Source organism: Pantherophis guttatus, chromosome 2, assembly GCF_059756535.1.
Source record: "Pantherophis guttatus breed Tessera chromosome 2, ASM5975653v1, whole genome shotgun sequence".
In the NCBI taxonomy this organism is placed as follows: domain Eukaryota; kingdom Metazoa; phylum Chordata; class Lepidosauria; order Squamata; family Colubridae; genus Pantherophis; species Pantherophis guttatus.
Genome location: NC_142064.1, coordinates 259004682 through 259026951, shown reverse-complemented (window position 1 = coordinate 259026951; position 22270 = coordinate 259004682). Strand labels below are relative to the sequence as shown.

Sequence of the window (22270 nt, the reverse complement as noted above, 5' to 3'; positions counted from 1 at the left end):
GGTTTTCACATGCAAGTCACTTAAGCCCCTCATCATTCTGTTTATGGGAAAGCAGCCCTTGCTTTGTTGCACAATAAAGCAGCAACAAGCGACAGGTACTCCTCAACATACGACTGGCTGCTTAGTGACTGAAGTTACTGTACATCCCCCAAAACCTGGAGTCGAATTTCTGATGGCTGCTCCCCCTCTAGTCACATGATTGCATTTTGGGCGCTCAGTAATCAGTTCACAGGTACTGCCCTTTGCAGCTTCCTGTGGTCATCAGACTGCAATTTAAGTTTTTTTGCTAGGAAACTTCCAGTTTTCAGTAAAAAAAAAAAAAAAAAAAAAAATCCATTGTGGACAATGGGTTCACTTTAGGATTGTATTCACTTAATGATCAAGAAGTCCTAAAATTAGGTGTGGTCACATGATAATCCACTTAATAAAGGCATGACTTACAACAGTGATGGCTAACCTTTTTATTGTTGTGTGCCGAAAGCATGTGCGTGTGTCAGCACCCATAATGCAATCTGCGCACCCCGCACATGTGTACATGAACTCCCCGTGCCCCATTTTGGACCTAGTAGGCCTCATTTCAGGCTCCTGGGCGCAAAAACAGGCCACAAGGGGGGGGCGGGGCACGCCACCCCCCCATGCCCTGTTTTGAGCCTAGTAGGCCTCCACTGCATCCTGTCCCCATCCATGTATGTGCAACCCCCCCGCACATGCATGTATCTCCTGCATGTGCCCACCCCTGCACATGTGTGGCAGAGAAAAGCATGCATGCGCGGTGGAGCTGAGATGGGCGATTGCTCATGTGCCGCAGAGAGGGCTCTGCGTGCCAGCTGTTGCACCCGTGCCATAGGTTCGCCATCATGGACTTACAACCACAATTCTAGGCTCAGTTACAGTTGTAACTCACGGATTAGGGATAGCTTGCTTTCCTTAGTCATCTTCTCATACTTTACACCCTTTGGTTTAAGGAGGAACCATAGTCCGCTCTATGTCCTTAAATCCCTAGAGTGGCAATGGCCAAACCCTCCACCGACTCACTGGGAAATCGTTGGGCTGCCCCCAGTTGCCCCTGTTTGGAGGTGGAGGTGGTGGAGGCGGTGGCGGACGGACGGCAGGGGAAGGTGGCGGCACGTCTTTGGCGCCCTCTGGGGGACGCGTGTTTTCAGTCCAGGCTGTTTTCACAAGAGATTGTTCCTCTTTGGGAGTTCCAGCCTTCTTTGTCTCAGCGCCCGAGGACTGGCTTTCAGGACCAGAAGTTTCATCATTACTACAAAGAGATAAGAGGGAAGAGTAAAAACAAGAACTTTGCGGATTACGTGCACACCGGGTCTGTCTATTTTAATGAAAAGAAGTAGGGGGGAGATGATAGCAGTCTTCCAATATCTGAGGGGCTGCCACAAAGTGTGTCTGTGTGTGTGTGTGTATGGGGTTTTCAACCCATTCTCCAAAGCACCTGAAGGCAGGACAAGAAGCAATGGAGGGAAACTGATCAAGGAGAGAAGCAACCTAGATACAGCGAGTCCTCACTTAAGATACCGTTCGAAGGTACAAACAGGACTGAAAAAAGTGACTAACGACCGTTTTTCACACAGATGACCTTTGTTAGCATCCTTATGGTCACATGATTGATATTTGGATGCCTGGTAGCTGACTCAATATTTATGATGTTTGCAGTGTCCTGGGGTCAATGTGATCACTTGTTGTGACCTTCTGACAAGCAAAGTCAACGGGGTAGCCAGATTCACTTAACGACTGTGTCACTAATTTAGCAACCGCCATGATTTACTTGACAAATATGGCAAGGAAAGTTATAAACTCGGGCAAAGCTCGGGTAATTTCTCACGTAACAACAAAAACTTTGGGCTCAATTGTGGTTGTAAATTGAGGACTATCGGTATAGGGAGAAATTTTCAGACAGCGAGGACAATTAATCAGTGGAACAGCTTGCCTTCAGAAGTTGTGAGTGCTCCTTCGCTGGAGGTTTTTAAGAAGAGACTGGACAACCACGTGTCTGAAATTGTATATGGTCTCTTGCTTGAGGAGGGGGTTGCAGTAAAAGACCTCCAAAGTCCCTTCCCACTCCTCTTATTCTGCTATTCTGTTTGCAGGTAACCAGCAATAAGATCTTTGACTGAAGTACTCTGGAAATGCAGCCACTTGGAAATGATTTTCCTTGGATCTCACATGGCTGAGGACTGCCTCACATATAAGCAGAGGTATTTTTTTTTTAAAAAAACCTTCTTTCCTACCAAACTAATAGCCCAGAAGCTGAGTTCATGGGAAAACCCGTGCAATCAGTTACCACACTGCCCAATTCTTACCGGCTTTCAGTAATATCTTCATCGGACTCTTTCCCGTCTTCTTCATCACTGAATTTTAGCTTCTCAGTGTAGTCCACTTCTTCGTGGGCTCCTGGTGAGAGAGGAGGGGTGTTGTGGTCCGCCAGTAGCCTGCGGAGCTGGCAGCAGAGTAGGATAATGAGGAGGCTGGGGAGGAATATAGGCCAGTCCTGGAGTCTGGGGAAGGCCCGGACGAGGGCTCTGCGTTGGAGGCAGAGAAAGAGCCATCTGGGAGGTATGTGCTGCCTCCGGAGCCTCCAGAGTGGGACCTCAGCGAGGCAAAGGAACAGGGGGAGCCTGTTGCTAGTGCGCGCATGCGCAGAGCTGCCAGAAGGCAAGAACAGTTAAAACAAAAGGGACGACTCGGGAGTAGGGCTTGGAGATGATTGGCCCCCCCCATAAGACTTAAAAGAGGAGCAAAGGCATGTGGGCCTTTACAGGAAGCAACACTGTTAATTCTGTGCAGTTTAAAGTCTGAAGCTCTGTTTGATTCTGGACTCCGTGTAGCTTTGCCAATTAGGTCTTTGGCAGCGTGTCAAGGGAGATAAAGGTGGGTGATTATCAGCCTTATCCCGAAGGACTCTTTACAACTATTTGGGACTCATCTATGAACGAACAGAATTCACAGCTGTTAAGATAAAACAGGTTTTTGTGACTACTCGTGTGTTTTATTGACTCTGGAAGCCTAAGTCAGAACAAGGGGAAGAGATAAGGAGACTGAAATACCAGCACCACACCTGGGGGGCTGGAAAGAAATGGCTGCATAATCCAGCAACCATTATGTAATCCTAGCCACCCATTTACCTGCCCAGCCCTCATCGTTTTCCTGGTCCAACTCATCAAATTCTTTTAGGTCGTCCTGCTTGAGGACGGGAGGACGGCTTACAGGTTCCGAGGTGCGCAACTGAGGTTGTGCGGGGCGAGGCCCTGGGAGCCGCTGGAACCTGAGAAGGAAAGAAAGGGCAAGAGAGCTTAAGCGCCACTTCTGCTTTCTCCTACTGGCTAACCAAGAGACATCTTAAACCCAGAGGAAAGATCAAAGAGTCAAAGAATATCAAAAAGTATCTGAGTCCAGTCCACGTAGTAGAGAGGCAACTCATATTCATTTCTAGTGCAGGAGCCACCAGACCATATTTTACTTCACACAGTAACTTTTGCAGCCAAACTGTGAATAGAACTGTGAATTCTATCAAGTTAGAATTATCTGCAATACCCATTTAAGAGTTGGTTAATCAGCCGCGTAATTCTTTTATCTGAATGTGAATACTGGGAGTAAACTAAGAAATTAGAGAAGTGTATTTCCTTAACTCAACTGTGTATTTTCCTAGGACTATGTGACTGCCACATGAGCCCACAAAAGGGGCAACTCATTTAACGAAGTGCCCACAGATGGAACAAGTGGCCCTGGGCCCCCTTGGAGACACCCCTTTTCATTGTGGATCTCAATAGCTACGCATCCCTTTCATTTCTTTATTAGCAACCACATCTAGCTTTCTTCTGTTTAAAAGGTACAAACTCTATCATAATAATATCCTCATCTGTCTTAACTATTCCGGAAATTTAAAATAAGTACTTCAATCAAATGGTCTAAACAGTTTCAGAATCCCTTTAATAAACCATATTATACCGCAAATATTTCAAGCATTTCACTTTTGCAAAAGGGCAGATGTCCTCAAGCCACATTCGTTGACCACTAATTCAATCCTCTTTACACATGACCCTCCCCAAATCTCTTGGTTTACCTCTGTGCCTCTGGTGTGGGGTAGCGGTAAGGTCCCTGTGGCCCATATGGAGGTGGGAACGGGAGATATGGGGGATACATCTGCAATTGGATAGAGAAGAAATTCATTACTGGAAAATTCCCCCGTCCCCCCAAGCTTTCTAATGAAGCAAAAAAGACTCATCGTCTTCCACAATATACTTACAAATGGCGGCATCATCCCCCGATAGGGAGGGAATTGAGGCGGGATGCTGGGCTGCATGCTGACACCAGCCCGTCCATCCTCAGGCACCAGCTCCCCGTCGGTGCCCCGCCCACCTCCATCCCGCCAGCTGGTTGCGTCTGCAAGAGATTTATTGGAGGAAGCAAATAAGTGCGGGAGAATGGGGAAAAGAGCCCCTTGAATGGTTTACAAAGAGGTAGATACCTCAAAAGCCACTGCTACTTACTTTGGGGGCGGAGGTTTGGTCCGGGCCCATACGACGCATCGGTAGTGTCCTTTTCTTTGCCAGCTTTGTCCTGGTCGCCAGCCGCCTGCAGGGTCGGAAATTCCTCGCGAGAGAATCGCGACAGTAGGCTTGATCCCTTTCCACCTTGACATCAGAGAAAGATGGTGGAGGGTCTCTTGGCAAGATTGCTCCATCTTGCAGAAAAAATGGGGGTGCTTTAACTTGCATGAGTTGGGGGGGGGGGACACAAAACTTACCATCTCCTTGTGCTCCATGGGTAACGCTGGCCTGTGCCCAGGACTTTACCCCGCTTGCTACCGTAGGGGGATTCTGAAAGAAGGGGACAGGATGAGAAATACTAACTAAAAACAAAATCTTGAGGGCTTCCAATTATCCAGGGGTCTCCACAATGTAGGTAAACATAAATCCCAGTATCTAGATCAGAGTTCCCCAACCATTTGCAGACCAGGGCTAGTTCCGAGTAAGGGGTTGGCAAACGTGTACATGCACAACACTATTTGCGCTAGTGGTGTGCATGTGTACCCGCTTCTCACGCAAATAAGAGCACACATGCTTGCCGGTTCCCACAGCCCAGTTGCAAACACCTCACGGCCCACTAGTGGGCCATGGCCCAGAGGCTGGGGACCCTTGATCTAGATCATCTTTCCCTAAAATGTCAGTTTAATGGCGGACATCAATTGCCACACACCAGCTAGCATGGGATTTCGAGAGTTTAGGATTTATTGGTTGGGAAAAGCCGATCTAGATGATCACACTAGTTCCTTCAAGACAATAAATTTTCTAAGATCATGGTTAAATGTAAAATGTACGTGCTTCAAAATAAGTTCTAGAAAGCAGAAGGGTGAAAGTTAGAAGTGTCCAGGAGTTATTATTCAAGCATTCTTGCATCTTCCAATCGTTACTGAGAAACTCATAGGCATGAATGTTGTTTAGACACAACACTAAACTATGTTCACCTTAACAAAAGATTCAGGCTCATGAGCAACTCTTCATTCTTTGGGGCCCGCACAGATCAGAAGCTTTTGTCTGGCAAATCATAGGCAAGCATTTACATATAACTAGGTGCTAAAAAGTTTTTGATAGTATGAGGGCGCAAAACAGCTCATTATTGCTCAATGCTACACATGAATCAGAGTGCTATGATTGGTCCACATCGCTGCCACCTCCAATATAAATTACTGCAACGTGTTCTACATGGGGCTGCCTCTGAAGCATACTCAGCAGCTGCATTTGGGACTAAATGGAGCAGCTCATCTTTTGGCAGGTAACGCTTGCGATATGCACACAGAGTGTGGGTACAGTTCTCTGCACTGATTGCCAACAGGCTTCCAGGTTCAATGCAAAGTATTGATTTTATGAGGCTTATGTACATGCCCTGCGGATAATTCAGGAATCAGAAAGAGTGAGAGGCCTCAGAAAATACCTTCCCTCAGGTGGGTGCCTTTTGCTTCTGATCTTTTGGGCACCTGCTATAATGCAGCTTGTTTGGACGGCTTTGAGGGGTTGACTTTTTTTATTGCGTGCATAACCACAACAATAATGTTGTTTAGGTTATGAATTTAACGTTAATCCACAAACTGATGACCTCCACAACAGAAAATAGTATGGGCCTTTTGCTGTATCTTTACGTATTTGAAATGTGCGCTCCGTTTCAAAGCAAAACATTGTTTTTAAACATCTCTCTTCATAGAGAAGTTCATTTTCACAAAAAAGCCTCCCTGGAATTAGTGTTAACCATTTTTGTATTACAGGTAGTCCTTGATTTACGACAATGGAACCCAAAATTTCTGTTGCTAAGCAAGACATTTGTTAAATGAATTTTGCCCCATTTTACAACCTTTCTTGCCTCAGTTGTTAAGTGAATCACTGCAGTTGGTAAATTAGTATAATCTGGTTGTTAAATAAATCTGGTTTCCGTTGAATTTGCTTCTCAGAAAGTCGCAAAAGGGGATCACATGACACCCCCCCCCCCCGGACACTGCAAGTCATAAATATGAACTAGCTGCCAAGCATTTGAATTTTGCTCACATGACGTGGATGCTAGAAAGGTTGTAATTGTGAAAAATGGTCATGTCACTTTTTTCAGCGCCGCTGTAAATTTGAACAGTCACTAAATGGACTGTTGTAAGTCGAGGACTACTTGGACTTGTTCATATAGTCACCAGAAACCTAGGTTACTTGAAAGAGTCTACCTTTACCTGTCCTGAGATTTTTTTTCGCACATAGAACTACCCCTTACCATTGTCCTGGATTGATTAAAATCCTCTTTTCTGAAATTCAGTATGCAGTTTGGAATACTTAAGTTTCACTTTCCAGTTAACATCAAGAACTTCAGCACTTGCCTCACTATCCCTACTGCTTGCTCTTTCCATGTCTGTCTTTTTGAAACAGAGCTAAACCATTATTTATTTTCAAAATACTTACAGAAGTTGATGTAGTGACTCATGAATGAAGCCATCAGCCATATATTGCAATTCACAATGTGTGTGTTGGTAAACATGCTATGCGATACTATGCCATGCCAAGCCACATTTAATGTTATCCTTAATGGGATTAATATGGTTAAAAAATAAGCTAGTTTAAATTGGTACGATCATAGTTTCAATCAGCCTGTCATTCAGTCGGATCAACATTTGCTTCCAGTTTACACAATTTACTACTAGAAATTGCCCCGCCTCCGCAATGAGAATAGCGTAATTTGGAGCTGATCACATAAGCCATAGAGGGAAAACAAACATTGGAGAAATCTTGTTTGCCAGGTTAGATTCCTCAACCGGTCAATTTGGTACATTCCTTGCATTGCATTACCTTTCCAGTCAGTTATAGCAGAGCTATATTCATTTTTCTCACCATGGCACATGTATACATCCGAACTAGACTATGCTCTCTGTGTCATATAATATATGTGGGTTTACACATAATTTATTTACTTATTTATTTATTTTGTCATGGTTATGTAGTGTATAATTGGAGGTGGTGACCCTTTGAGAGCTGCATGCAACGAAATTTCATTTTTAATGTATGCTGATGAGTGTATATTTAAAGTGAGAATAAAATTATTTTAAGTCTTTCCAGGGAAGAAAGGGAAGAGTAATTGCACAGTGGACCAGTGAATGATACAAAGAGGGGCAGCTGATTATCAAACATGGACGGTGAGGAATAATTAGTAAGAGAACAGGCTACATAGCTAGAAATCCCAGAATAAATGAATGAATATATATATTTTCCTGGGATGTCTAGTCTAGCCTGTTCTCTCTTACTAATTATTACACACACACAACACACACACACACATACACGTATATGTAGGTCTTTGGTTATTCGGGTTTTCTCCCGCGTAAAATTGGAAGTGTCTTGGCGACGTTTCGGTGAAGTCTCATTCGTCATCTTCAGGCTGGTGTTTTTGGCTTCGTGCTTCTAGGAGCAATGTGTGATCACAGCTGTTTCTTCCTTGCCAGTGGAGGTGTGAACTGATTGGGTGGGAGCTTGGCTGTGTTCTGATTGGGTGGAGGTGTGTTCTGATTGGTTGGGGGCTTGCCTGTGCTCTGATTGGATGGGGGGGTGTTCTGTTTGGGTAGGGGCTTGGTTGAGCACAGCCAACCCCCCATCCAATCAGAGCACAGCTAAGCCCCCAACCAATGAGAACACACCTCCACCCAATCAGAACACAGCCAAGCTCCCACCCAATCAGTTCACACCCCCACTGGCAGTTAAAAGGAAGAAACAGCTGCGACCACACATTGCTCCTAGAAGCACGAAGCCGAAAACACCAGCCTGAAGATGACGAATGAGACTTCGCCGAAACGTCGCCAAGACACTTCTAATTTTACACGGGAGAAAACCCGAACAACTAAAGACCTACATACAAACACCCGTGAAAACCTCAGAATATATATGTATGTGTTTTTTTCTATCAAGACACCTGGTCTACCCCAACATGTGGGAGGGGGCATTCTGCTCCCTTTCGCCTTTTAGCTCCAATCCAGGAACCCTCAAGCAGTCGCATTCACAACAAACCATTTTATACCAAATTTATATTTTGCTGATAAAGAAATAAAGGGAGACTAGTATAGATCTATTTCAAGCTTTTTAGCTTTCACCAGCTACGGATTCGAACTTAGGCTTCCTGTATGTTAAGCAGTTGAATTAACTTTCTGAGCCACAAGTTCTCCCTTCATCGGCTTGAGCCAGGGGAAAGATAGGAAAGATATCTATATCTATGCCAGATGTAGGTTACAACTAGATAGACACAACTGGAGAGGGAGAGGGAGAGGGAGAGGGAGAGGGAGAGGGAGAGAGAGAGAGAGAGAGAGAGAGAGAGAGAGAGAGAGAGAGAGAGAGATTGGCTGAGTGCTTCCAGCCGCCTATTCTTGCCCCAAATTTACCTCGGGGGCTGTTGGGGGTCGTTTCGGTGGGTTTGAGGCAGACGTCTGTGTAGCCGGCGGTGACTGCGATTCCGGCGGCTGAGCTGTCGAGGCATCGGTACTAGAGGCAATAATAAAAAAAAGGCCCAGGAATTTTAAAAAAACTTAAAACAGTGTAAGTTTGCAAATGCGCACAGACGCACCAATGGCTTCAAGTCTTGCCGTACCTACCTCTTTGGGTCTGGCTGTTCCTGCTTGCTTGCCCATCCTGTCCCGTCTTTCGGCACTAGTGAGACGTTGGGGTCATTGCCTTTGTTCTCTGCTTTTAAGCTTGGCAGATTTGCAGGGGGTGGCATGCGTCGGGCAATGGCAACCTTACCGAGACTCTGCAAGCCATGGCGGGGGGTTACTGCAGGAAAGAGGATTTAAAAGGTTAAATGCTGCCCTGAGACATCTTTGAGCAACTGACTGTCCCGATTCACACCAATTGTCAACCGGACTTTTTGTCAAATCCCCGGTTAACCAGTTACGATAAGGGACAGCTGCTCAGGGCGCTGCGAGTACCATCAGAGCATCAGATAGAGCGAGTTCATCATGGCAGCTGCCTCCTCCTTTAAGAACTGGGCTGGGAAGAATCAAGCCTGATACACATTGGCCGTTTTTACCTGTGGGTTTCTGGATCTCTAAGGACTTGCCCTTGTACGTATCAAACAGGTTGAGCGACGAATACTTTTTTCCATCCTTCCCCTTTGCTGTTTGCCCCAAACGATCTGACATTGCGCTGTAAGGTCATTGAGTACGATGGTTCCTCCTGGCTCCCCGCGAAACGTGCCTATGTTGGACCAGGAAGGAGGAGACTAAGAGGAAGAAAATGCAGCCGTATTGGTTTTACCTTTCCCCATCGATCAGCAGCTATTAAATTTAGTAGCCAGTTGACACAAGCAGAGCCGGCTTTAAGCTAAGGCCAAATTAACACAGGCTTAGGACACGGAAGCTTAAAAAGGGCACCAATGTTGCCCTTTCTTCTGAAATCATTCTAAAATGCAGATCTTCACATCGGTGGGAAATGGTACCATCAATCAATGTGGCTTAAGGATGCCATATTCCTTTGAACTGGCACTGGATAAAATGCTTTTCCTTATACAACACTGAAGCTAGTCATGACGATGTCCCATTTTTCATATCCATTTGAGGGAAATATAATGAAACACCTTTATAGGATTGTCCATCTCACTGAACATGACTTGGTGGTATACAATCAACCATTAAAACAATGTCACAACTATCAAAACACTTTAAACATGAATAGATTGTGGGAGAACATCCAATCCAAACACAATACAGGTAGTCCTTCAACTGACGACCACAATCGTCCCCAAAATTTCTGTTGCTAAGTGAGACATTTGCTAAGTGTGTTTTGTCCCATTTTACAACTTTTCTTGCCACAGCTGTTAAGTGAATCACTTCACTTGCTAAATTAGTAATATGGTTGTTAAGTGAATTGGGTTTCCCCATTGGCCTTGCTTGTCAGAAGGTCACAAAAGGGGAATCGCATGTCTCCGGGACACTGCAACTGTCATAAATCTGAGTCAGTTGTCAAACATCCAAATGTAAATCTCGTGGCCATGGGGATGCTACAACAGTTGTGTGAAAAATGGTCATAAGTCACTATTTTCAGTGCTGTTGTAACGTCAAACAGTCACCAAACAAACTGTTGTAAGTCAAAGACTACCCGTTCAACCATCATATACGTTCCCATGCGATCCCCAAGGTTGTCGGAAGAACCATATTGTGAGGGCCACCTGAAAGACTAAAAGGGATGGAGTTGAGAAGTGAGAGATGATGGGAACCCCAGCAATAAAGGTACACTGTCTGGGTCCTGCCAGATGAGAACTTTTTAGCAGACAAGATCCACAACAAACCCCTCTTGCTGGACCTGATGAGGCAGGTAGATGTGATCGCTGGTCCTTCAAATAACGTGGACCTGTAAGGCTTTAAAGGTCAGAACCAGCATCTTGAATTGTGCCTGGCCTCATACTGGCAGCCAATGCAGCTCACAGAACGTAAGTGTGACTTGTGCCATCCTAAAGGCACACAACTGTGCATCCACATTCTGCACTAGTTGGAGCTCCTGAATACTCTTCAACGGCAACCACACATGTAGTTTGCGTTACAGCAATCCCCTCTGGAGGTGACTAGGGGGCAAGTGACTGTGAGCAGAGCCTCATGGTCCAGGAAAGAGTGAAATTGGTGCACAACATAAAAGTTGCGCAAAGGCCCTCCTGGTCATGACTTGAACAGGAGTCACAAGTCTAGAAGGACCCCCAGATTGCGCACTGGTCTGTCTGGGATAGTGCCAGCCCATTTAGTATCAAAGATGATGAAGTCCCAGATCCACAAAGACCAAAAACCCAGAGCCACTTAAGTCTTGCCATGATTCGGAGGAAGCCTGTTGTCCCAGATTCAGACATCCAGAGCCTCCAGGCAGTGGGACAAAACATCAATCACACCACTCAATATGCCAAGACAGAGATGTACAATTTGGGTATTATCAGCATAGTATGATACCTCACCCCAGGGTGACAAATGATCTCACCCAGAAGCTTCATGCAGATGTTAAAACAGGAGTGTAGAGAGTACTGAAATCTGCAGCACCACAGGCAGGACTTTTCACTCACAATTGACACTGACTGGTACCAGCCACACAGGAAGAGAACCAGCCCGATATTGCGCCACCCACTCCCAACTGATGGAGATGATCCAGAAGGTATCATGATTGATGAGAGGTAGGGGCAAAGGCACTACTGCTGATCTGCTCCTGCCAGAGATCATTCACAAGTGTAAACAATGCCATTTCTGTCACATGCCCAGGCCTGAATCCTGACTGAAAGGAGTTCAAATGGAGTTGAAAAGGAGTTCCGTTTCACCCAGAGCTTGCTGAAGCTGGTGTAAAGCAAATGGCTCCACAACCTTTCTGAAAGAAGAGAACTTAAGACACTGATAAAAATTATCCAGTACAGAGGGATCCAGTGATGGCTTCTTGAGGAGGGAGTGGACCAGAGGTGGGTTGCCCCTGGTTTGCACCGGTTCGCAAGAACCGGTAGTAAAAAATTTTAGTAGTTCAGAGAACCGGTAATAAGATTGGCTGGCCATGCCCCCGAACCGGTTCCCGGCCCAGTCGCCGCTCGCTTACCCCGCCCACCGTCATTGCCCGCATGCAGCCCTGGGACTCCGCCCTTTGCCAGCCAGGAGCGCTGCCGCCAGTCGCTCCCATGCACCCGGCTGCCTGCCTGCCTGCCTGCCTCATCACCGCCACCATAAGGAAAGGCCCTGAAGTTGCGCTGCCTGGGATCCACGCCGCAGGGAGAAGCCAGGTATGGCTGGGGGACGCTGCCCGGAGCTGAGCTTGAGGCTGGCAGGAGGAGGAATGTTGCCTCTTAACCAGCTCAAACTGTCAGCTGCCGAAGCCTGCCGCCATCCCCTCTCCCCTGCCAGCTGCTCCTGTGGCGAGAACCGCTGCCGCCAAGGGCAAGGGGGTGGTGGTGGCAAGGGTGGGCCGCCGGGGTTTCCTTGTCTCCCTGCCTGAGCAGACTTCTGGCATAGCCCTCTGGAGGGAGGGAGAGAAGCCCTGGCCTGCTGCTCCTGCCACTGCCACCCCTTTGCCTCCAGCAAGAGCGGTTCTCATGCTGCTGCTTCTCCAGCAGCACCAGATCAGAGAGGGCGGGGCAGGCTGTAGTAGCAGGCCGTTCTTGCCGGGTAACAGACAGGCTGCTCCTGGAGCAGCCAGGAGAAGGAGAAGCTGCCAGCGGAGAGACGAGCTGCCCCAGGAGGACCGGAGGAGAGCGCAGCTTCTCACTCATGGAGATCTACCGGTGGGGAAGTAGGCGCGGTAAGAAATGCGTGAGCCAGGAAGCGGTTATGCTCCCTGGCCGGAGAGGGTTGCACGTTCACTCCAGCCAGGGAGCATAACCGCTTCCTGGCTCACGCATTTCTTACCGCGCCTACTTCCCCACCGGTAGATCTCCATGAGTGAGAAGCTGCGCTCTCCTCCGGTCCTCCTGGGGCAGCTCGTCTCTCCGCTGGCAGCTTCTCCTTCTCCTGGCTGCTCCAAGAGCAGCCTGTCTGTTACCCGGCAAGAACGGCCTGCCACCACAGCCTGCCCCGCCCTCTCTAACCCGGCAGTTGCTCCTGGTGCTGCCGGAGAAGCAGCAGCATGAGAACCGCTCTTGCTGGGGGCAAGGGGATGGCAGTGGCAGGAGCAGCAGGCCAGGACTTCCCTCCCTCCCTCCAGAGGCCTGGGGCTATCTTTAGCTTCACTCAGCTGGCGTGGGAGGCACGGGGCCCGGCGGATCCCCGAGTGAGGGATGGAAGGAAGGAGGCCTGATTGGCTGACAAAAGTGTCCACGGAGGAGTGGAGGACGCGCCTATCCCCGACCTTGTTTAGCGCCTTTTTTCTTCCTAAAACCAGGGACCGCTCTGCTCTCACAAGGCGCAGGGACTTCCCATCCTGCTGCCTCCGTCGGGACTGAGGAAGACGCACCAAGCTTCTCTTCAAGGTGTTGTTAAGGGGGGGGGGAGAAGGGCGGCTGACAGAAAGAGCGCCTTGGGGGGCATAGGATGTGGGGGTTCGCCTCGGCGCCTCGACACCCCTCGGCTTCAGTGGGCACCACTGGCGGCCCCAGACAAGCACTTCCGTCTTTGCAGCTGTGGAGCTTGGGAGGGAAGGGCGGCTGGGGTTTCCATTCGATGCTCACCAGGGGCTGAGTGAGCCTCCTTTCAGTGCACAAACTCGGGGCACCAGATAAAAGGCGGGCTGGCAACTCCGGTGCTGCTTTGATGGAGCCGGGTAAACAGAGGGGACGAAGGAGAAGGAACTGATGGGCAGGCTAGAGTAGCTCGCTTTCCCCTCAGCGGGGCTTCCCTGTCGGAGCAGCAGCAGCAGCAGCAGGAGCAGGAAGTGGCGGGAGAGGCTTTGCTGGCTGCCCGGCCGGGACCCAGAGGCGGCGGCTGTAATAGGGCGCTGGGTACGCAGAGTGGGGAGAAAGAAGGGCGGGTGATTAAATGTCTTCTGAGTGTATCTATGGATTTTTTTTGCATTTTTTTCTGCAACCTCTTAAGGTTGTAGAAAAAATGCTTTTAAAAGTAAAAAAAAAAAAAGTTGGCCATGCCCACCGTCACATTACCCCAAGCCACGCCCACAAAATAAGCCACGCCCACAGAACCGGTAGTAAAACATTTTAGAACCCACCCCTGGAGTGGACCAAAGCCTCCAATGGAGCAACACCCTCTCTCAAGGATGATTTAACTACTGCTAGAACCCAACCACACCACATTCCCAGGCCGCCCTAAGCATGGATCTAAGGAACAGGTGGCTGAGCTCACAGTCCTGAAGACCAAATCTACTTCCTCAGGTCCAACAGATTCAAACTGTTCACAGGTAATAGGTCAGGACTGTGTCTCAAGGACCTCTGCTGGATTTATAACACAGCTGATGTCTAAATGGCAACAAAGTGATTTTGTCTGCAAATTCTAAATGGCAACAAAGTGGTGTTCTGCAAATTCTTCCATGGAGGTGAACTTCTGAATTTTCCTTTTCTAGGAGGGTCTGAGTTACTCTAAACAAGGCCAATGGGTAGCTAACCATAGATAAGTGTGGCAAAACTTTCCCCTTTTTATATGGAAATTTTAAATTTGGTTTTAAATTATTGGGGTTTTAAATTTTTCAGCCAAATTATTTAATTTGTTTTATTCCATTTTAAATTTTGTATTTATATGTTTTATTCTATGGCTGTTCACCGCCCTGAGTCCTTCGGGAGTAGGGCAGTATACAAATTCAATTAACAAAAAAACTGTTGTCACCCTGATCACCACTAGTTAGGCCTTAATAGCGGCTCTCAACCACGTCCAATCGAGTTAATCCCTTGGCCTTCAGGGAGATGACACTTCTCCCATAAACCAGAGAGTGACGGGATTCACAGGGGACGAGAGGTCACACGGACACGATCCAATCTAAAGCTTCAGCTGTGCTCTCATTCCAAGCAATGACCATGGCTCTATCAGATGATGGAGCAGACCATCAGGAGTAAGCCCCATTTTTCTCTGGAACCTATTAAAGTCTATTAGTCACAGATAGTGGAAATCCAATATATCCCATCTCCCCATAGCAGGGGGCAGCACCAGATGTTCTCATGGCAACCAGGACATGACAGTGGAGTTACAGAGTCCCACGTCAGGCCCTGGATAACCTGGAACAGGGCCCTGGTTATTTATTATGGCGGCCATGAACTCCTGAGCCACTTCAGACCCCACTTCCAGAAAAGGCAGATTGAAATCCCACAGGACTATAACCCTGAAAAATTTCACTGCCAAATTCAAGACAGAGTCAAGCAGCTCAGGCAGGGAAGTTGCTACCCAACTGGGAGTCTGGTACAGTAGTAACAGTCTCAACTGATCCCTGGAGCCCAACTTAAGGAACAGGATCTGACAGCCAGCAATTTGCGAAGCAATGCCCCTGAAAGCCATAAGAGATTCTCAGATGGCAACTGGCAATCCCCGGCTGCTGCCCTTGGATCTTGGCTGATGCCACACCAAAAACCCAACTGGGCATATTTCCAAGAAATGAATATCTATACTCGGGACTCAGCCAGATCGTGGTAATACAGGTAGTTCTCAACTTACGAGCACAACGGAGCCCAAAATTTCTGTTGTTAAGTGAGACATTTGTGAATCACTGCAGTCGGTAAGTTAGTATAACCTGATTGTTAAGTGAAACTGGCTTCCCCATTGACTTTTTTTTAAATTTTGATTTATATGCCACCCTTCTCTGGAGACTCAGGGCGGCTTACAATGTGCTAAGCTAAGCAATAGCCTTCATTCTTTTGTATATTTATACAAAGTCAGCTTATTGCCCCCACAACTGGGTCCTCAATTTACCTACCTTAGAAAGGATGGAAGGCTGAGTCAACCTTGAGCCTGGCAAGATTCGAACCTGCAGTAATTGCAGGCAGCTGGTCTTAATAACAGGGTGCTTTAGACTACTGTACTACCAAGGCTCTTTGCTTGTCGGAAGGTCACAAAAGGGGATCATATGATGACCTCTGGACATAGAATAGTCATAAATATAAACCAGTTGCCAAGCATCTGAATTTTGATCATGGGGGATGCTGCAAAGGTCATAACTGTGAAAAACATTCATAAGTCACATTTTCAATGCCGCTGTTCCTTTGGACGGTCACTAAGCGAACTGTTGTAAGCCGAGGACTACCAGTAACACATCAGGTCAAATGGCAGATGAGGGAGACTTTATTACTAGTTGACCTGGCATTAAGCAACAGCTGAAAACCAGGGCCTCTCAATCAACCTGTAATCAACCTATATTAATGCAATTCTCTCCATGGAGAAGGGCACCCAGGTTGGCAAGATAAGCAAGCAAGGAAGAGGCATGAGAAACTGACCAAAAGCTCTAGTTATAAATGCCTTCTATCAGCTTCACCCACTGTTTTTACAATTTAGCAATAACAAAATGTGTGTTAATTGCTTACTCATTTTGGCCATCAGGGTCAACCACTCAAGGGAGGAGGAATGCCATCCAATAAGGGGCCCCTACATTTTCAATTGCATCAACTGATAGCAAATAACAACAACGATATATGTAATCCTTGACTTACGTCAATTGGAACCAGAATTTCCATCACTAAGTAATGTAGTCATAGAGTGAGACCATATTATTTAGTGAGGGCAATCCCAGCAGGTAAGCGGTTGCTGGCAGGTAGGGAAGAGTGTGAAGGGATGTGCAAAAGGGTGCATGGCAAGTCTCAGGGATGGTGTACGTGGGGAAGCCTTGGGGGTGGGGTGAGGGGGTGAGAATGGCCAGTGCAAGGGCAGAGGGGCTTAGGTCAGTGATCTTCCCTGTTGGCTTCCCCAGCACTTTCTGGTCAATGAACAAATGATTTTAACCGTATGACAACCAATGAACAAAGGCAAATATACATGTCTCAGGATAATGTTGCAGGATCCAATCTGGGTCGATCACCAGGATTTAGTTTTCTGAGCTTTTGGACTCGTGCTGGAGCCCATCCTCTAGCACAGTGATGGCTAACCTTTTTGCCATCGCGTGCCAGGAGGGGGGGGGGCGGGGAAGGGTCGCGCGCGCACGTGCCCACACGCATGTGTGCGCAACCCCCTCCCCCTCCGCTCCTGGCACATGATGGTCTGGTAGGCCCGTTTTTCTTTCTTACCTGGTTCCAGATCCTCTCTGTGTATCTGGGAACGGCGAAAACAGCCTTTCCCACTCCCTTGGAGGCCCTACGGAGGCTGAAAAAGCCCATTTCCCAACTCCGGGTGGGACAGGAAGTGACATTTTTTGCTGTCCCCAGCCTCCAGAACCTCTCTAGGAGTCTCTAGGAGCCTCTCTAGGAGTCTCTGGAGGCTGGGGACAGGAAAAACGTCACTTCCTGTCCCACCGGGAGTGGGGAAATGGGCCCTTTGAGCCTCCATAGGGCCTCCAAGGAAGTGGGAAAGGCTGTTTTCGCCGTTCCCAGATACACAGAGAGGATCTGGAGCCAGGTAAGGAGAAAAAAAAAAAAAAAAAACCCGCCCCCCCGGCCCTCCAGAGGCAGAAACAGCCTGTTTCCCTACTTCTGGCGGGCCCAGAAGGCCCGAAAATCAGCTGGCCGGCGCGTGCATGCGCCCCAGAGCTGAGCTGGCGTGCCCACTAATATGGCTCCGCGTGCCACCTGTGGCACGCGTGCCATAGGTTCGCCATCACGGCTCTAGCACATACAACTTCAATAAGCACCATATAAATCTCACATATAGAACAGCACACATTCTGCTAGAGAAAAGTTCCCTGAGAATGGGCTCCAGCATGAGTCAGAAAGCTCGGAAGACAAAACCTCTGGTCCTGGTGACCGACACAGACTGGATCCTGCAGCAACCAGTAATTTCTTTGGTATCCCATTCCTTACAAGGAATATGGGTGATCCACATATATGCCTCATCAATGAAAATTCTAATCAAGAGAATTTTTTTTTTTTTAAATTTGATTTATATGCTGCCCTTCTCTGGAGACTCAGGGCGGCTTACAATGCGTTAAGCAATAGCCTTCATTCTTTTGTATATTTTATACAAAGTCAGCTTATTGCCCCCACAAACTGGGTCCTCATTTCACCTACCTTAGAAAGGATGGAAGGCTGAGTCAACCTTGAGCCTTGGAGAGATTCGAACCAGCAGAAATTGCAGGCAGCTGTGTTAATAACAGGGTGCACTAAACCACTGTACTATCAAGGCTCTTTCACTTAAATTTCACTTAAAGAATAAAGCAAACATTGTTGTGTCTCACTAAAGTAGCCCTAAGGTTCCAGTTAAAAAGACACAAACTATTTAACCTTTGTAATATTGTTTACATATATTTGAGTTTCACTGTGAACTATGCAGCACTACTGGACTCTTCGCAGTTAAAGGCTTAATTTCTATATCATTATTTATTAAGTTCTCTTTCTCTTAGATTACTACGTTGTTGCTTTAAACTTCAAAATAAGCCGAACAGCAAAACTTGTATATATGCAGGATTAGAAATACTTTTCAGGGATGGATTTAGGACAGAGATGAACAAGCGTATAAGAGCTAGGGACTGCAACTCAACCATCCAGTTATGCTAGGATGCCACTAAGAAGGGCATCATGTATTTCTTCAGCCAATATTTTGGGGGGACAGAATTAGGGTACCAATGAGAGTGGGCTTATTCCAAAAGACAAACCATTCTATTGTGGCTTTTAAACCTCCGCCGAACAAACAAGTAAGCAAACAGGTCTAAAAATGTATCATTTTACTACAAAATTTCAATGGTATCATTGTGGGATGCTAGATGACTGCATTCAGCCAATGGATTGCTCAACCCTTTTTTGGAAATTAATGGAATAAATTTTTCCAAAGCATCAATTATCTAATTATTTAGCTATTTTTCTGTTTTTCTTCCTGAAGTATATGAATCGAACAAAGGAAATGGATTCGTATCTTTTTGGTTCAGCACCACTGTGACACTTGTTCATAAAACCTCTGAGAAGAATCAGAACTGAAACTGATTTTGGAAGTCATCTAATCCAATCTTGCCAATACTACAAACCCTTCATTTTTTCGTCTGTGTACAGGCTACAAAGGGGCCTGGAAGATATTCTATGAGCATGATTGGGAAATTCTATTTACCTCTGTGGGGAAAGTCAGATTTTACTTGAGAATCTGCAAGCTAACCAATTATCCTAGCTTGCATTCCACATTGGACTCTTTGCTATAGGCCAGTGGTCCCCAACCTTTTGGGCACCAGGGACAGGTTCCGTGGGAAATAAATTTTCCACAATCCGGTCTCTCTGTGTGTGTGAGAACAGACTAGTTTCATGCACTACCTAGATCCCGTGCATGAACAGACAAAGCTTCACTCACTTGCATGGCCCGGTTCTTAATGGTCCATGGACCGATGCTGGTCCATGGCCCAGGGACCCCTGTTATAGGCAATAAAATTTGTATGTATGAAATCTATATAGCCATTGCCCTAAAAAAAGTGAAGAAGTGGAATATGAGTTGGTAATCAATTTATATTTCTAGAAACTACAATTGTCCCAGTTTAGCCTACAGACTGGACCAAATATTCCCCAGAAGTATAACTCGTTACCTTAAAGAGAGGAAAAAACCCATCCTTGATCATCTAGGTGTGATGGATAACACACCATTCATACACAAAAATCCATTCATGATTATCAATCCTGCTCCCTAACCTTTGGAGTAATCCTATCAGAGGTTTACTACCCAGAATACTGTAGCTACTCTATTCAGATAAGAACAATAATGATTTATAAATAAGATAATTTATTATACCTGGTAACATTCTTGCCTTCTGATACTTTATTACAATATTTTCCATTGAGGTGGAAGATACTAAGAATATGAAATATACAGCTGTGCAATTGTCAATTGCTTATTTGCTAATAACTAATTAAAATGATTAGGTGCTTGTAAATAAACTTTTACTGGCATCCCAAGGCCATTTCAGAACTGTCCCACAGTTCTCCTGGTTGCAATCCATAAATTCTCATTCTGTAATCTCTATTAATACTATCATGTTAACAATGGTGCCTTTACACAAAATATTTGGAGAATCTAATTTCTTCACTAAGAGAGATAGAAAATCATAGATGATAATATATATATGGAGTTGTCATTGTAGAGTACATTATTACTCAAGATGTAATTATCAGGATTTCTCCAGCTAGACAATGATTCAGTATTCAAGTGAGGTTCCATGTACAGAATTTCACGTAAACTCAAAATACTAAAGATGTGACACAAATGATTATTTCATTTAGTACCTAACTAAATAGTACCTCCTGATACATACAAAGATCTTTAACCTGAACACAGAATATTCTCAATCCCATTCTTTGTTTTAAATCAACTACGTGAATCCTGGCTTCTATAAACAGCTCTACATTACAACAAACCAAAATTAAATATTTAAATCTGCATTTAGATTTATCATTTACTAAACCTTTAAAATCTAAAATTACATCAGAAAAACAGTCGTGCAACCCATCTATTCCATAGAGTCTAGCAACTGAGATGCAGCCAAGTAAAATTTTTGTACCATATTCGATTGGAAAGTATCTTAGGCACTGCCTTGCCTATAATGCTGCATGACACAGTGGCTTAGCAAAGGGATCCCCAATCCCTGGCCCATGAACTGGCACTGGTCGTCAGAAACTGGTCTGCACAAACCAGCAAAGCCCCATCTGCGGGATGCAGGCAGCACGCAAAACCATGCCCCCCCCCCCTTGTCCATGGGAAAAACTCTCACCGCGGAACTGGTCCCTGGTGCTCAAAAGGTTGCAGGCCACTGGTTCAACACAATACCTAAACCCAGCAAATATCTCTGTGTCTATAGTTTGTCTTATGATAATAAAGGTAATTTGCCTTACAAATATATGATTAATCACATACTTTGTTGAATGTTTGCATTTCATTTATATGTGTCCTCTTCTAAACTTCATTTAATTATTTTTCTGCAATTTATATGCTGCTCAGTTCCTTTTTTTTTAGTCAGCAACATAAATTTAAAAAGACAAAAACTAATAAAATCAATGACATTTATACTGTATTTCCTCAATGATTTTCTCTATTGTCATAAATTAAATCAACCTAGAATTTGGCACAACTATTTTTATTTATCCGTATCAATTCCAAATGTTCATTTTAAACAACGAAACTAAAGGTGCTGTATATAAGCACATGTAAACATAATTTAAGAAAAAAAAATACAAGCAATACTGATTTGCAGTTATCCTATCCCTAACCCACAATATTGGAGGTAGTAAAGCAGAAGTATCTCTAAGTTGCTTGTGGCACACTTTAATGGCACACCCTCTGACGCCAAGATCAGCAGATCTGACTTGAATTGATGGACAAGGGCTCAGTGACAGGTGCAGGACTGAGGTCAAAGGAGGACAAAGGAGTATGTCTCGGACACTAAAACATTTCAACTTTCACTTGGCAATAAAACAAGTTCAACAGCAACAATATTGCTCAGCAAGATTTCAGCATGGACAATAACAATCTCAGTGTGCAAGAAACAGGCTAGGGACAATTGCCTTATAGATAGTCCTTGACTTATGAACACAATGGGAGTCTGGAATTTCAATTGTAAATTGAGGCACCATATGACCAGACTTGATTTTACAATCATTTTTTATAAATCTATTCTTCCAAATGGGGATGTGTTTCTTTTACCGGAAACAGGCAAAAACATTACAAATTGCAGTCACATGACTGCAGAATATTGCAACCAGTTGTAAATGTGAGCCGGCTGCCATAAATGCAATCACATGACCATGGGGGGGCAGTCATAACTTCAAGGATAGGTTGTAAGCAGGGTGGATTTGATTTAAATCGAGTTGATTTGAATCATAATTTAAATCATGATTTAAATTACTAGTAAAAAGGCTTGATTTAAATCAACTCGGTTTAAATCATAATTTTTAAAGAGCAACTGTCATCTCTGCTACTCCTTTGACCCGCTGTTGACTCACCGATAGTCCCAGTGTTGCAGAATATACAGCCTTGTGCTACATAACTAAGCTCCATTTCAGGCTGATTTAAACTAAATTATTTATGTATCTTAAATAGAAAACTATCTTACGATAGATTTTTACCCCCAAAGTTTTTTATTAAAATAAATTCGATAAAAATAAAAAAAATCCGATTTAAATTAAAAAAATCTGGTTTTTTTGATTTTTTTAAAAAAATCATTGATTTTTATCCACCCTGGTTGTAAGTAGCTTTTTAACAGTCCATCATAACTTTGAATGATCATAAATTGAGCATAGGTATAGGTAG

At 45.4% G+C, this 22270-nt stretch overlaps 1 protein-coding gene across 12 annotated transcripts in view; it reads right to left on the bottom strand.

The window, feature by feature from the left end:
- PRRC2A (proline rich coiled-coil 2A) overlaps positions 1-22270 on the bottom strand; it is a 53064-nt gene that overhangs the window by 22361 nt on the left and 8433 nt on the right. For 7 of the 12 annotated variants that reach the window (XM_087883891.1, XM_034421483.3, XM_087883898.1 and 4 more), the window contains exons 2-11: positions 9556-9722; positions 9122-9299; positions 8912-9011; positions 4763-4835; positions 4506-4649; positions 4262-4398; positions 4079-4158; positions 3141-3280; positions 2319-2409; positions 1036-1264 (exon numbers count right to left, since the gene is read on the bottom strand). In XM_087883891.1, the coding sequence (XP_087740017.1) occupies positions 1036-1264; positions 2319-2409; positions 3141-3280; positions 4079-4158; positions 4262-4398; positions 4506-4649; positions 4763-4835; positions 8912-9011; positions 9122-9299; positions 9556-9667 (1284 nt within the window). In that variant the 5' untranslated portion in view covers positions 9668-9722. Of the gene's footprint in view, positions 1-1035; positions 1265-2318; positions 2410-3140; positions 3281-4078; positions 4159-4261; positions 4399-4505; positions 4650-4762; positions 4836-8911; positions 9012-9121; positions 9300-9555; positions 9748-22270 lie in introns of all 12 variants that reach the window. The other 5 variants (XM_087883892.1, XM_087883895.1, XM_087883899.1 and 2 more) reach the window with 1 other exon arrangement.